Source organism: Hyla sarda, chromosome 1, assembly GCF_029499605.1.
Source record: "Hyla sarda isolate aHylSar1 chromosome 1, aHylSar1.hap1, whole genome shotgun sequence".
In the NCBI taxonomy this organism is placed as follows: Eukaryota; Metazoa; Chordata; class Amphibia; order Anura; family Hylidae; genus Hyla; species Hyla sarda.
In genome coordinates this window covers 540,138,278-540,155,508 of record NC_079189.1, presented here as the reverse complement: position 1 = coordinate 540,155,508, position 17,231 = coordinate 540,138,278, and the positions used below count along the sequence as shown (strand labels likewise).

Below are 17,231 nucleotides of genomic sequence, written 5' to 3'. Positions count from 1 at the left end.
CTTCTAAAAATCATAACTCTTCTATTTCCATCCACAGACCCATACGAGGGCTTGTTTTTTGCGTCACCAATTGTACTTTGTAATTACATCACTTATTTTACCATAAAATGTACGGCGCAACCAAACAAATATTTTTTATGTGGGAAAATTTCACGCTGTACACTTTCCGGTAAAATGACATGTTTTCTTTATTCTGTGGGTCAATACGATTAAAATGATACCCATGTTATATGCTTTTCTATAATTGTACCGCTTAAAAAAATAAAAAATAAAAAAAAACATTTTAACAAAATTAGTATGTTTGAAATTGCCCTATTTTGACCACCTATAACTTTCTCCATATATGGGGCGATATAAGGGCTCATTTTTTTGCGCCATGAGGTCTCATTTTTTTGCGCCATGATCTGTAGTTTTTATCAGTATCACTTTTGCTTAGGTTTTACTTAATTTTTTGGGGAATAAAATGTGACAAAAAATCTATTTTGGACTTTTTTTTTACATTTATGCCGTTCACCGTTCGGGATGATTAACAATATATTTTAATTGTTCAGACTTATGCACGTGTCGATACCAAATATGTGTATTAATTAATTATTTTTTTCATGCTTTTTGGGGGGTAAAATGGGAAAAACGGACATTTACTTTTTTATTGGGGGGAGGGGAATTTTCAAAATTTTTTTACTTTTTTATTTTACTTTTTTTTACTTTATTTTATATTTTTTTTAACACACTTTTTATGTCCCCATAGGGGACTATTCATTGCAATCAGTTGATTGCTAATACTGTGTAGTGCTATGCATAGGACACAGCACTGCTCAGTATTGTCGGTCATCATCTGCTCGATCTAAGACCAGAAGACCCCGGGAGATGGCCGGAGCCAGGTGAGGGGACCTACGGCCCCCCCCATGCTGGATGATCGGATCCCCGCGGCAGCGCCACGGGCGATCCGATCATCCATTCAAAGTACTGCAATGCCGCAGATGCCGTGATCTGTATTATCACGGCATCGGAGGGGTTAATGGCGGACATCAGTACGATCGCGGATGTCCGCCATTACCGGCGGGTCCCTGGCTGCTGATAGCAGCCGGGACCTGCCGGGCATGTCGGCGTGTACGTCATGGTGCGTTAAGTACGTCACCATGACGTACATATACATCCATTGTCGTTAAAGGAAATCTGTCATCAGAATCACCCGCACTAAACCTGTTACACAGGCTTGTAGTGCGGGTGATCCTGATTAAAACGCTCCTTACCTGGTTAAAAAATGGTTCAGCGCTTCTTAAGATATCTATATTTTTAGTTTTCTGTTATTCCCTGGCTTGGGACTCAGTGGGAGGTGTTATCTGGGACTCCGCCACATGTCATTCTAGCTGGGCGGAGCGGCTGCCTGGCTCATGAATATTCATTAACTTATCCTCATAATCTAACTCCTTTTTCTAGGGCTAGTGGGGAGGGCCGCGCATGCGCCGCGTTCCGTACACCCGGAAGCGGCGTTCTCCCCCCAGCTTCACTCGAGCTGCGGCCCTATACAAGTAAGAAGACTGGCTGCATGAGTGAAAACCCGGGGGGAGAATGCCGCTTCCGGGTGTACGGAACGCGGCGCATGCGCGGCCCTCCCATCCAGCCCTAGAAAAAGGAGTTAGATTATGAGGATAAGTTCATGAATATTCATGAGCCAGGCAGCCGCTCCGTCCAGCTAGAATGACGTGTGGCCGAGTCCGAGATGATAACACCTCCCACTGAGTCCCAAGCCAGGGAATAACAGAAAACTAAAAATATAGATATCTGAAGAAGCGCTGAACCATTTTTAACCAGGTAAGGAGCGTTTTAATCAGGATCACCCGCACTACAAGCCTGTGTAACAGGTTTAGTGCGGGTGATTCTGATGACAGATTTCCTTTAAAGGGGTTAATAAGTTTGGCGTATGTACACAGTAAAAAAATAAACAAAGTTCAACACCGACATATGTCCCCTGGTGTTTTATATGGCAAGAATAATGTGAATGGACAAATAGCAAACGATCAATGGGCAACAACTGCTACACATTAAGGCCGGCAGAATTTCCAAGCGGAATAGTGCAGAAAAATTCAGCTCGGACGTTCCGTTAAAGCAGACCATCATTTTTGAAGCAATTGTTGCACCGTGCATACCAGAATTTCTTCTGCAGAAATTGAAATTCGTGACGCCGCAGAATTTCTCTGGAGTCTGCTCGTAAATGCATCGCAATCTATGGTGACGGCGCATTTCTGAGTTGTCCTACTGCCGCTGCCTGCCCGGAATTTTTTCGAGCAGACATTCCACTGTGCGAATGGTGCCCTGGGTTTTTTTTTGTTTTTTTCTTAGCTAATTATCTGAATGGCAGCAGATTGGTTAAGTAAACCTCATTCTATTACAACATAGCATCTACGAGAATCACCATGTTATCACAACTGTTACCAATACCTACAGAAAGGGGATGTAAAGAATGTGACCGATTGCACCATAAGACTCTTGTGAAAGCGTTACAGGGAGTATTCAATACGCACTCATTGGAAAACACAAGCATATGACAAGGTTACGGGGTAGCTTGCTCAACGAATTGATAGACTGGTCAGGGCACCCATTAGAAGGTTACACTGAGCAAACCGGATTCCTGGATGTGGAATATTGTATCATACCACCCCCCCAGGCCATTTTTATCCATTTTTCAAAGGCTTTACAAAGCAAAACCTAGAAGAAGAATAAAAAAAAAAGAAAGCAGCAAAGAACAACAAACCAAGACTTGCCGATGCAGATCACAGGGAATAATAACCCCCTCCATATGTGCTAGCAGCGATATGGCTTTCATTACAGTAGAAGACGCCCAGGTCTCATCTCCTTGTGGTGGCCTGAACGCTGCACAGATCTGCATTTCAATAATTTCACCACCAGGATCTATAAATATCCATTTGTGGTTAGCGAGGGCACAAGTAAGACTACACAAAGCGGCGGTTTTACTAAAACTAACATGGATTTTGCATTATTTCCATCTCTCCGTGGAAACGTATGGCTGGCTATGCTTTAACCTGTGAGCTTCGTTTTGTGAGAACACCTTCAAGCTGCCCATTTCTGCTGATCTTCCCATACACATGAATGCCCGTATTCTCAATGGGAAAAGGAGACAAAAGCTGCCTACAGCTAACAAAAGGATCGGGCAAATGAAATCCAACATACCGATCCAGAGTCGTGTAACCACACAAAGTAGACTAGTGGCCTCAGAACTGAGCCTCCAGATATTGCAAAACTACAACTCCTAGCATGCCCGGACAGCCGTTGGCTGTCCGGGCATACTAGGAGTTGTAGTTTTTCAACAGATTGAGGTCCAGTTTGGAATTGGATATTACGGAATTAGATGGTCAACTCCAGACTACTTCAAGACCTGGTAGCTTGGCATCTTAATGAATAAAGGGACCATTTGAGTCAGGAAGGATCAGCCAACATTTTGAGGTCATATGAGACCCGTCACATTTACATGACAATGAGTTCTAATAAATTCATGGTACATAGGGAAATTGGGAGGAAAATGTGCCAGTCGCCGGAGATCCTCCAGGGTCCGGAATTAATTCTACTTTAGAAGGAAGGGATGAAGCACAGAAGAGCTTTGATTATGATTTTGTTTACTCTGCGATCTTCCTGAATTATTAACAAATACATTATGCAGTCCTGTTCTCCTCGGAGCGCACAAAAAGCCCACTGTTATAGCCCGCTTGGCAGCCATTCATTCAGGCAATGGGTGCTGCTACTTTAAGGATTAAAAAGCTCTAAAAGCCACCATTCATCAAATAAATCTTTCACGTCCCAGCCTCCAGTGAATGTTTCCTGGAGCATACAGATGTGCCGTGTGCCAAGTGCTGGGGAACGCTTGAGGTGACCTCTTGCTGGGGAACATTTTCGAGTGCAGAAAACAAGGGCTCTCACAAGTCACAGGAGGGTAACGCTGATCTGATAACTGGAACTGCAGTAATAAGTAACAAGTAATAAATAGTTTAGAGCAATAAAGCTCGGAGCTCACATCGGTGCCACCCTGACTGTGCCAGCAGAAATTCAGGATATCACTAGGGTGTGGTGCCCCATGAACCCTGCTACGTCACCACCACAGGCAAAAATGACCACAGCTTTCCAAGTAATGGAATATCTACATTACAGCTGTGGGTGGGATACCCATTACCACCAGTGTCAAACAGGGACATCTACAAAAAGCTTTATGGAGCCCATAAGCCCAGTGTTTCAACCTATGGCAAAGCTACTACTACCACCATCATACTCTGTCTAAAGACCAAGCTCTTATTACAATTGAGGCTAGGTTCTCATGATGCCAAATATGGCAGCCGTAATCTAAGTTGGAGGAACATTGTCATCTGTTTCATGTAGGTCTGGGTGAATATTAGTCTGGACCTCCATTGATACTTTCCAAGGGTATGATGTCTCCAAGTGTCACAGGGGACCAAAAAGGGACTGTCAAACCAACAACACTTATGCCCTATACATGAAATAGTAGGGGAATCACTGGGGTGTCAATGGTGAGTCTTCCAGTTGCCTTAAGAATGGAGGTTCCAATTCTGCTTTCTGAATGGAAGGTGCATCATTGGTGCATGTTGCCATTCTATTAGCTGCCTAGAGTAATGTTTCCCCAAACGTGGTCCGCAAGTGCTCCCAACAGGTCATGGTTTAGGGATATTCCAAACAGAGAACACTTGTGGTGATGCATAATGCACTGACCATAGTTATAACACTGGTGAAAGACTAAGGAAATCCTCAAAACATGACCTGTTGGGGGGGGCACTTGAGGGCCATGCTTGGTAAACACCTGCCTATAAGACAGCACTAAGCAGTCCTGAAGGAAGGAACTTTGCACATGCACGACTGCTGCTCCATTCCAATGGGAGAGACTGGACTCCTGGTTAGTCTCAATACATCTATGCTTTCCTTCCTTTTTGTTGATGGCAAATAGGGAGGGGGCAGCTTTAAAGCCTTGTGCAGACGAAATTCGGTATGTGTCGTTATGTTAGAGCTCCCACTGACATACATAATGTCTCTAGGACAAACTGAACCGAAACCTCTCAACCTATAACATACAGTATATACACAGCTATAGTACCCTAGAGGCATTGCACCCTTCAGAGCCTGTATGAAAGCCCATGGAGGCTGTTACCACCATTGGGGCCTTACAGCGGAAAAAGATCTTTGCTATGCTGCTCTGAAACAAAAAATAAAAAAAATTAGCAAAATGTTTATTTCCTAATCATGTGTTCCTTAGAGAGGAAGAGCCTTAAATGCTGCAACGCACTGCATCTCTTACCACACCAGAGGCCGTAATCTGGCAGGATGTGGTACATTGAGGAAGTAAGGAGTCACATGGGATCCTGCTTCCCTCCGATAAATGGGATGTGAGGCTCATGAACACGAGAGGAAGCGCGCTGCTGACAGACACCGACAAAGGGCTGTAAAGGGACCCCAGGAGAAATTTCTTCACTTCCCATGGCCGCTTCTTTAACAGCTTTCAAATTGAGTAAAAGCACAAAGCCACCTAAAAAAAAATAAAATAAATAAAATAAAATAAAAAAAAAGTACTAGAAGCCGCTCTGCTATCGGCATACTGAGACATAAGGGACAACGGATAATATAGTTTGGCAATGTCAAAAGGAACCATGGGCACAGTGAAGGAGGTTTGAAGAGATTAACTCAAGATTAGACATTTATTTACAGGGGGGGGGGGTGTTAAGACTGTTGGGACCCCCTTCTAAACACTAGATAAGGTCCACCATGTGAGTGAAGAAGCAGCCAAGCATGGTGACCCTGCCAAAGATAGCCAAGTGCTATGTTCATCAACCCCATAGAAAGTAACAGGGGGAGGAGGGGAGCCCACCTGTTTCCAGGACCCACACAGATCAAATCTATAACCCCCTTTAATTAAACCAGCAACCTTTTTTAACTCCTTTCACGAATAACCTTTATAAATGAGAGCTGGATCCAGAGTCTGTGCCTCTAGTGTGAAGATGATCAACTAAAACAGTGGTCTCCAAACTGTGGACCCCCAGCTATTGCAAAACTACAACTCCCAGGATGCTGTCCAGTTTTGCACTAAAAAGGTCCACATTTTGGAGACTACTGTCCTAGAAACTCGTGTATAGAATGGGTGTGCAGCTCACCTCGATTGATGGAATAATATTATATATATATATATATTATATATATATATATATATCCGTAGTAGATAGAGTTGGAGACAGCAGTGGTGCGGGAGTGGGAGCTGGCGTCCACGTGTCGGTGATGTGCTAGGTGTGCGCGAATAGGAGTGGTCCCAAAACAAGGGGCATCCAGCTGTTGCAAGTGCGGATTCCAAGTTGGCATAAAGGTCGGTGTAGTTGAGTGGTAAGGCCTTTTCGTCAGTATGCGATATGAATTCATATCGCTACTGAAGATGCCCGCGGCCTTGAAACACGTCTAGCATCTTATACCAACTATATGCCAACTTTGTAGCCTCACTAGCAACAGCTGGATGCCCCTTGTTTTGGGACCACTCCTATTTGTACGCACCACTGGCACGCGGACGCTGGCTCCCACTGCTGTCTCAACTCTACCTACTACGGCAATCAACTCGCTTCCTCCCCAGGCCGGACGCCATCCCATGCCAGCCGCAGAGTATCATATATTTGCAACATCTGACTATACCATTATAACGGAACTATTCGATATAATATTGCATCTTTCAACTTCCACTGCGCTACCAATGTATCATTTCTATTAATGAACTTGGAATTTCCATTATGCTACTAACGCACTTTCTATATTAATGAACTCCAGCTGTTACCACAATATTTGCGAGTGATCTATATCATTGGACCAACACCATATACAGTTGGCACAAACATTTGTATACTATACATCAGTGGTCTTCAACCTGCGGACCTTCAGATGTTGCAAAACTACAACTCCCAGCATGCCCGGACAGCCATCGGCTGTCCGGGCATGCTGGGAGTTGTCGTTTTGAAACATCTGGAGGTCCGCAGGTTGAAGACCACTGATATATATTTTATTAATAAGCTCCTTCGCCTGACACATGGGCCCTGCTAGGAAGTTAGGAGACTTCTATTAATCCATGATATTTGAGTTTTTATGGGAATAAATTGCTTATCTATTATTGTAACTGGATCCATTCTATTTCTATCATATATACATCTTTGAGGACTGGTAATTAATTTATAATTATTTATATGTCCATTGTCCTAGAAACTCCCCATAGTGTTGTGCACAACTGCTGGAGAGCCACAAGTTAGGGAACACTACTCCAGTAAACTCAAGTTAAGCTACAAACTAATGTTTTTTTATATACACATTATATATATATATATATATATATATATATATATATATATATATATATATATATATATATATATATATATATATATATATATATATATATATATATATATATATATATATATACATACACACACACACACACACATACACACACACACACACACACACACATACACACACATACACACACACACACATACACACATACACACACACACACATATATATATTTTCCACCCCACACATTTTAAGTGTTAGACCTGTTTTAGCGAATCTTACAAGGCCTCCGACAAGGGGGGGGGTGTCAAGAGGACAAGCCCTTTATCCAAGCATCTAACAGGCTTCTCAGGTTCACGGCTACAAACCAGGCATGGGTGAACATGTATGATATGTATCTCCATTACAGGTTCTGCCAAGATGTGTTAGAACCTAATACAAATACCCGACTAGTGGGATTTCCAGACCATCAGATACTGGATTAGGGTATGATCAAGGACAGTAAGGAACTCCTGACAGCACATAGGACTCCTTCACGAATAGTGTGACAGACAATGGCCCTCGTTTACTTAGAAAATCGGGTTGTAAGTCTATCTTGCTTTCTTACCCGACTGCTTTTTTCCCCTGGTATTTATTATTATGTCGCATCCTGTTTGTCGCACGTGGGTTTTGTTGGTTTTGGTTTCCAACTCCTCTGAGTTGTCGGAAAAAAAATCCACAACAATTCAACAAATTCGAGTTGGAAACCTTTATAAATACGTGGGAACGCTCAGAAATGTCGGGCTACTCCCCTTTTTCGGGTTTGGGAGAATCCACATCGGGTCCGTCGGGAAAAAATGTTGCATCATGTCGCAGACTGGCACACGATGTCTGCGACATGTCGCAGACAAAGATGCGCCAAAAAAAACCCGACAAAACAAGTCGGGTTTAGAATAGTAAATGAGGGCCAATATGTGGCAGGTTGCTATGGGTAATACTACATTATCGCTTGGAAAGGTTTGCTATATTATAGTTGCTAAGGGCAACCGCTAAGTGCTTTTAGTTTCTATATAGGAGGTATACTGTTGACATCTTAAAAAAATCTGATTGGTTGCTATGGGCAACTGATGAACTTTTCCTCTCCATTTTTTTTCCGATAAATCCCCCCCCCCCAATGTTTCTTAAACCTTTTGCTGAGAACAAGTTGCCCATAGCAACCAGATTCCACCTTTTGTTATTGGTTGCTATGGGCAACTGCTCCACTGTCCCATAATGTTACACGTGCAAAACAGTAGCGAGATCTAGTGTAACTTGTGCAGAGGAACACTGGAGCAGTTGCACATAGTGCACCCAATCTCAAGACAAAAAGGTGGAATATAGTTGCTATGGCAACTGCTCCTGTGCACAAGTTTTGGGGGGACATGTGAAAATTTTTAGTTTATTGCAGTTTATGGAGAGTGCGCATTTCCAAGCAATTCTAGGACTGATTGATGAGTTGGCGCCTGCCACGGATGGAATTTACGGCTGGACATTTTGCAAATATAAACGCCATATGAACATTGGGGATTATTCATCAAGAGTGGTGAAGGTGAATGTCTTTTTACCCCATTAATTCATGTGGTGGAAACTGTCCCTGCACCAGATGTGGTGCTGATCACATTTCTTACTTCAGTAATCCACTTTGTATGGCGATTCCGATGCGACTGTGTGACAAAATGTGGGACTTAATAATGCTGACAGTCAGATGTGTTAGCGACGTCAGGGCTGGTGTAGATTTGCGCCTAACTGAGCGCAGTTGTGACAAACTGAATCATGACTTTGTATGTTCCTTTAGAAAAACCTTCTAAAGAAAGAGTCGCAATGAAAAGTCTCAAAACAGCATCTGAGACAAATGTACACCACAAAGGCAGGGTAAAACCAGTGATAAATTCCCCCATTGTCTTCAATATTTTTGCCTCAATTTGGCGCAAGTCTACACACCTTCCCTAACTCCCTATACAGTGTGTTAGGGAAACAAGAACGTAACTGTTTACGAAATCACTTCACCCACACCAATATTTATATGTTCTCCCCAAAGTGTATTGACGAGGGGGGGGGTTGGAGAAAACATGAACCACACACGTCATGTGATTAAGAACCAATATACAATGGGGCAGATTTAACACTCTCCATGCTTTCACGGCATTCTGAGCCCTGTATATAGGTTTATGGATTACCAACTCACGTGTTAATATATAACACCTCATAAGAGCAAACCAAAAACACTGAGCACTTCATGGGGGGACACAATACACCCACTACAAAGTACAGAAGCGAGGCGACATGCAACGTCACGGTCACCCAAAAAAGCATAGTGACGGGGGACATTGTTATTTACATGTGAAACTAGCATCTGAAGCAGCAAAGACACCACAGGACCCGAGTCATAAAGGCACGACTAGTAAATACGTGACCTTTTTGAAAGAAACGAAAGGGAATATAGGCGATAAACACACACAAAAGAGACTGTAGTGCTGGTTTAAAACAGAGCCATATTGGAAGTGGGGCCCTAGTAACAGCGCCATACATCACCAGGCCTGGAAATCCATTGATCTCTCAGGTACATCAGGACCTCTCAAGGTTGAATATATAAACGCAGTATTTTTTTGGACCATAATATATTAAAGGCAGTGATGGAGTGCGGCACAGTGAAAGGTCATTGGAAGTGCACTGGAAAAGGCTTGTAGAAGCCTGGGAAACGTAACCGAATTGAAACACAACCAAAACACACAGTCAACATTTCAACAAGTCTTACTTGGCATTATCTAAAGTCAATGGGGGAGAATCAAAACCTGTCCAGAGGGAAAGTTGCTCAGAGCAACCAGATTGCTTCTTTCATTGTTAAAGACTCTAAAAAAAAAAAAAAAAAAAAAAAAAATTAAATTAAAAGTTGCTACGGGCAACTTCTCTGGACAGGTTTTGATAAATCTCCCCAATGAGTTCAGCAGCCATCCTATGTGCACTGTACACTGTCGCAACAGCTGTGACCATTCCACAACAAGAAGTCCTGAGGATGAGTCGTGACGACTAAGGCTGCGTTCACATCACGATTTCTCCATCCGACTTGAGTAAACGATTTTATAACTTAAAAATCATATGAAATCATATAAAGTCTGATCCATTGACCTCAATTAAAAAAAATAATAAATAAATAAATAATAGGATCCATTACACATCCGATTTGATCCACATCCGATTTCACACGATTTTTGTTCGGGTCTGAAATCTGGTTTGATTTGTGTAATGGATCAGATTTTTTTTTTTTTTTTTTTTTTTTTATGGAGGTCAATGGATCCGACTTTATATATACGATTTCATACGATTTTAAGTTATGAAATCCTTTACTCAAGTCGGATGGAGAAGTCGTGATGTGAATGCAGCCTAACCACATGATGGAATGGGCCGGTATGACTACTACGTAAATATAAGTGCGGTGCATATGGCAGTAGTATTTTTCGACTGCAGCATTTTCGAAAAACTTACATTTAACATAATCCAAGTCATCTGACACAGTAAGAAGCGCAGGGCCAAACATCCCCACAATGATGGGATGTCACCCTGGCTTTTGCCCAGCAAGTCAAGCTGCCTCTGTGGCCTTGGGAGCCCCGAGATAAGGAAGTATGACTGGGGGCTCGCACAAATGAAGGAAGACCACTCATTTCCCTTCAGTTTTGCATAGGATTCAGCGCATAGTCAAAAGGGACATTTATAGCAGTTGACAGAGGCAACTGTGTCCAGGCCGCCCCCACCTCCCTGCCCCATCAGTCAGCACTTGAGACCCTCTGATCTTCCTGACCTGGTAATAACAGAACCAGGGGTGCATTTAGTACCCAGTGTGCATTTAGTACCCAGTGTGCATTTAGTACCCAGTGTGCATTTAGTACCCAGTGTGCATTTAGTACCCAGTGTGCATTTAGTACCAAGCATAAGTTAGAGGCCTGATACCTATTAATAAAGGGGCAAATACCAGGGACGATGCCATCTAAAGAGCTAGAAGACTTCTCTCCCTTGTGCATAGCCTGACCAGACAGACCTAAAATTGTCTAGTAGGTGTGGGGGAAGGAGGCCCCATTCGAATCACATTTTGGACCTCTTGCCAGGAGACCTTTAAAAAGGAATTCAGGCAAATACTGAGGTGCAGCCATAGATCATAGTTCACTATGGCATTACATCTAGCAAGTAAAACGTCTAACTTTTGTAACAGCCGCTAGTAGGTTGTGTTTGGTCTATTTAACCTACAGTTACGATCCAAAAGCATGATGTGAATGGTGCCTTAGGGGAGCCGGGTCCCCTGGTGTTCCCTGTTAAGGGGGTCAGAGTGCACACCTGTCTCTGTAAGGCTAGGTTCCCATCAGTGTTTGATTCCCTTCAAGCATGGTTATTTTCACTCACTTTAGCATATGTAGTACTAGCCAAACTTCCTATTGAAGTTGTCTCCAAACTGCGGACCTCCAGCAGTTGCAAAACTACAACTCTCAGCATAGCCAGGCAGCAGTTTGCTGTATGGCCATGATAAGAGTTGTAGTTTTGCCACAGCACAGACCAGTGATTCCCAACCAGGGCAGCTCCAACTGTTGCAACACTACAACTACAGTTGTAGTGTTGCAACAGCTGGAGGCACCCTGGTTGGGAAACACTGGCATAGACTACCATCACTTCTCCAAGCACTGCGTCCCCCACCTATCTACAGACTCTTCGGGATTATGCCGGAAATGTTTATGGTCTGAATAACTTTTCTCTTCTCCATTCCATCAGCTGGGTGTTGCCCGCCTCGCCAATGATTTAACCGGCAGCTCCACTGACTTCACACGACGTTGCGCAGACGCAGAAGAGCACAGGGCGACGGCATCTGCAGACAGACATGTTTGTTTACACCACGAACGGCTTAGAACCGCGTTGTGTACACGTCGTAGACATAAGCCAGTCTGCTACACAATACACGTAAACCCAATAAGAAGCAGGTACCAACAATGATATATAAGCACCACATTACACCAAGTCTTACTGCAAATGAGGGAAGGCCCAGAACACAAGTCACCAGGCCCTGACACTGTAGTTCTACCCGCCACTAATTCACATTACTGGCTCGGTCCCTTATATTACTGAAATGTTTGACGGCAAAGGAAATTGGCTTAGCCGAGTGCAACCAAGCGTGCATCCACTGCATCACAAGCGGCCACAAATCACGATGCTGCAAGAGACACACAAAGCAGCAAGAGATTCACCATATTCTATAGCAGTTGTCTCCAACCTGCGGACCTCCCAGATGTTGCAAAACTACAACTCCCAGCATGCCCGGACAGCCAATGGCTGTCCGGGCATGCTGGGAGTTGTAGTTTTGCAACATCTGGGAGGTCTGCAGGTTGGAGACCACTGTTCTATATCATAATATTGCAAAATTTATTTATAAATATTTACGTTACTCAGCATTTCCACTTACAGAAACATTTTTTAAATAGTAATTAGAGATGAGCGAACTTCCAGTAAATTCGATTCGTCACGAACTTCTCGGCTCGGCAGTTGATGGCTTTTCCTGCATAAATTAGTTCAGCTTTCCGGTGCGCTGGAAAAGGTGAATACAGTCCTAGGAGAGACTCTTTCCTAGGACTGTATCCACCTTTTCCAGCCCACCGGAGAACCGGAAAGCTGAACTAATTTATGCAGGATAAGTCAGCAACCGCCGAGCTGAGAATTTCGGGACGAAGCGAATTTACTGTAAGTTCGCTCATCTCTAATAGTAAACAATAGAACAAAGTATGTGTTGCCAAGACTACTACTACTCCTAGCAGGAGAACCATCCGTTCACATATGGCAGCTCTATGAAATCCCACGTATAGGGGGGGATACATTATATAGGCAGCGGATGGTCATCTGGTTATACTTTGCCACGACAAGGTCTGCTGATTCACCGACAAAGCGACCGCCCGGGGTGTTATTTGATCCGCACAGAAACATTGCAATTCCTATCCGCACATTAGCACATTGAGCTATTCACATGCTGCCCGTCCGAATGACAGCTCAGCACCGAGTCATTTATACGTATTTACCATCCCCCACGGGTGTATATACACCTCATCATCGACACCATAAACCCACCCTTTAAGGAAACTATTCTCTCGCTTCCGAAAGCACAAGAAAAAAGGCGTTTTGTTTTTCTCTCCATTCACACGGACAAGACACAGGAATCCATACTATGTAAGGGTTTGCCCTTGTACGAGAATGCAACCGATGCTGCCATCCGGACTGGCGTCACGTGAAAACTGCAAAGTGGACAAAAGCATTTGCCAGGCAGGCAATCCCTCATACAGTGATTTATCCAGTCATGTCATACACAGCGGAGGGGGATCTGCCATCAGTTTGATGTATCACAATAGTGCAAGAAGTAGCAAGTGCACGTCTAAGGAGACTCCCTGCTACATCTGTACAGACATGTATCCACATAGACCAGTGTGCACCTGGATGACGCAAAACTACAACTCCCAGCACGCCCGGACAGCCTGCGGCTGTCCGGGCATGCTGGGAGTTGTAGTTTTGCAACAGCTTGAGGCACGCTATGCGTATCGATGCCTAGAGTAGAGGCACACTCCCTAGTCTGATCTCCAGAGAGGGCCCTCTTATACGCCTTTCTCTGGTAGATTGCACATTTTTATTTCTCTTAAATAGCCCCTTGGCTTCATTTTTATAGCAAATTCCTGGCTTAGAAAGCAATGCGCCGATACTCCCTCCCCGTCAGCCCTGCTGTCATCCCCCGGCTGCCTGCTTGCAGAGTCAAGCACAGACGAAAACTTCTGGGCAGTGCCAACTTAAAAAAAATATATAAAGTGGGATGAGCCTCACGACTACGAGTAACGTGCCAAAATACAAACAAAATAACTAAATGATAGAAACCTAGGAAGATCGGGAGCCAGCCCCAATAGGCCACAATCATAGGATACGATCAGATGACAGACATAAGTAATCAAACACAGATACAAAGGGTGGTCTAGGTCAGAGGTCCCCAACCCAGTCCTCAAGGCCCACCAACAGTCCAGGATTGGAGACTGAAGTAACAGAAAACCTGGCAATCTGGGGAGGCCGCTGGTCTCGGTCAACACTACTTCAGATGTAGGTTTACAATACGTTTTTTCCCCCATGACATCTAATCCAGCATATAAAAACCAGGACACTGTCCCTTTAAATCCGCAGCCTGCCCAAAGCTTTGTCAAGTCTCTATTTAACCAGCCCTGAAAAGCAATAGAAGAATAGAAGAGGCGCCTTTGTTTGGCTTCCTTTAGAGGAGGGGGTTCTGACAGAAAACTGAAAAGACACAAATAAACATGAAAATGAGAACGAGCCACAAGACGCCCGATGGCTATACGAGATGCACAGGCGGCATACGTGCCATGGACACATCCGCCTCCCCCCCAGTGCATTGTTCCCAACAATTCAGTATTGCACTATATTCACCAATATTTGAGTATTTTAATGCATCATCTCATAATCCAATGATCCATGCCAGCAGTGACCCCAATAAGCGGGCACACAATGCAATCACATCTCCAGGTCTGGCCAGCGACATTCTGTTCTGCCTTGACCACTGACTAAAGTAGTTGTCACCAAAACCTGTGGTATGGACGAGGAACAATACAAATAAAGGGATAAAAAGCCAAGAGGAGGCGGCGAGGGGGGGGGGGGGGGGGGGGGGACATGAAAGGTGGGTATTGTTTTCACTCCACTCCCTTGTCCTGACAAGAAACAGCTCCATTCTGAGCTCCCTGGCACAATGCAGCAGCAGCACAGCTCAGGGGTGTGTGATCCGGCCCTCGCCACCCCCTCTCTCCCTGGGCCTTTCACACACAAGGCAGCACAGCCCATCGGGAGGTGTGACCTCTTCTTTTCTCCCAGACACCCAAATCTTAAGACACCTCCAGGCAATTAGTGAGGAGCAAGTCCTGAGACAACAAGGAGGAGAGACTGCCTGGATTTAAAGGGACCGCACAGCCCTAATGTACAAAGCTGCCTGAGGAAATGCCTGATGGGAGAAGCAAAGACAGAGGGGGGGGGCGCACGGGTGATAACAGGGAACAATAGAAGCCTGATCACAGATGAGGTTACTGTGACAATGTGCAAGGGGATCACGTTCTGGAGCAGGAAGAGCTGAGTGGATATATTGGTGCATTTACACAGACACCACGGGGGTGGTGGTTATATATTTATTTACATACGCAATTGTTTATTTAAATCACAGCACTAATTCAGATCGATCGGAGTAGAACTTAAGCTGCAAACTCTTAACTTCTGCTTCAGGAGTCCAGTGGGTGGTCCTAATCATCAATGTAGTTACTTCACACCCAGCTGTCACTAATGAGGCCCGCCCACTGGACTCCTTGGCAGCCTACAAGTTCTGTGGACCCTGATCTGACAGTTATTTGGGATAATGACGACCGCCCACCGGACTCCTAAGTGTGCAGGAATTTATGTACATTATATACTGCTCAGCTCCTCCTGCAATGACAACACTACAACTCCCAGCATGCTGGAAGATGTGGCCAAGCAACAAAGCCACAGGTTAAAGGGACTAGTGGTTGCACAACTACACCACCCAGCAGTGGACACAGGTTAGAGGGGGCGCTGCAGATGTCCACACATGACATATAGACAACACAGCAGGCGCTGCTGGCACATAGATCCATCATGACAAGTCAGCACCAGGCTGTACCCAGCAGTGCCAGGAGAGGCCACAACAAAGAGGCAGCAGCCCCCGCACTGAGCAGGGTGTTCGGTGCATTGTGTCCCTGCTCGTAATCAGCTGCCTTTGTTCTCGGCGGTGATTGGGGGGCAGATCACATGATGCCTGGCTGACACCCCCGGGGTACATGACATGTCTTATGGCCGGGGACTCACCCACTTGCAGGACATTGTCCACGCAGCCGCCCTCCAGCAGAGCGATCCCCCGGCGGAAGGGCAGTCTGTTCTCATCGCTGCTCTCTCCTCCTCCAGCACCGCCGCTGCCCGACACCACGGCCGCCACCGCAGCTACAGCAGCCGTAGCCGCCACCGAGGCCGCCCCAGTGGCCGCCGCCGCAGCCGTCGCCACTGCCGCCGAGTTCACCCCCCCGGAGGCGGCGCCGCCGTCCTCTCCCCCCGTGTTAAAGGACGAGTACATGCAGATCTCTCTCTCGCTGCGGGGGAACGACCAGTAGACGATGCGGCGCTGCACGGGCTCCGGGATCCTCTCGAAGCGTTCCTCCACCCTCTGGAAGGGCCACTTCTCCGCTACCTTGCGGGCCGCGATGTCCAGGAGGGACTCCGGGTTCTGTGTCTTTCCATGGGCCGAGCCGCTGGCCCCGCACTGGGCTCCTCCTCCACCCGCCGCCCGCTGGCCCGGCCTGCAAGCCGAGCCGAAGCCTGGTCTGCAGCAGAGCCGTTTTGCGGGAGGCTGCTGACCGCGCTCCGCCATGATCGCACCGCTTCTGAGCAGCCAGCGGAAGTGGCCGCACGTTATAAACTGGGGGAGGAAGGGCGAAATCGGCATTCAACACAGCAGAGCTCAGGCCACGCCTCCTCTATCACGTGAGCGCGGCTCTCCAGCCTCTCTATCGCATAACCACGCCTCTATATCATAAAACTGCTTCTCTTCAATCACATTACCACACCTACTAAACCGCCCCGACCCGTGAGACCCCGCCCTGGAGTGACGGGTAACGCCTGCTTCACACACTTGCCACGCCCATTTCTCACACTTGACGCGCCCCCCACCTCAGCGCCGCACGTATAAGCGCCTGAGAATTGAAAATAAAAGCACGTGACGTCACGTGAATAGGCGTGTCTATTCAAATCGACTCCTTTAGGAAACATAAATAGAGGAGTGAGGCAGGAAGGGACGGGGTATG

The 17,231-nt window shown here is 45.6% G+C and overlaps 1 protein-coding gene across 2 annotated transcripts in view; it reads right to left on the bottom strand.

The window, feature by feature from the left end:
• ZSWIM6 (zinc finger SWIM-type containing 6) overlaps window positions 1-17,016 on the bottom strand; it is a 112,069-nt gene extending 95,053 nt beyond the window's left edge. The window contains exon 1 of one of the 2 annotated variants that reach the window (XM_056541144.1): window positions 16,243-17,016. In XM_056541144.1, the coding sequence (XP_056397119.1) occupies window positions 16,243-16,873 (631 nt within the window). In that variant the 5' untranslated portion in view covers window positions 16,874-17,016. The remainder of the gene's footprint in view (window positions 1-16,242) is intronic. The other variant, XM_056541153.1, reaches the window with a different exon arrangement.
• Between the last annotated feature and the right edge of the window lie 215 nt (window positions 17,017-17,231).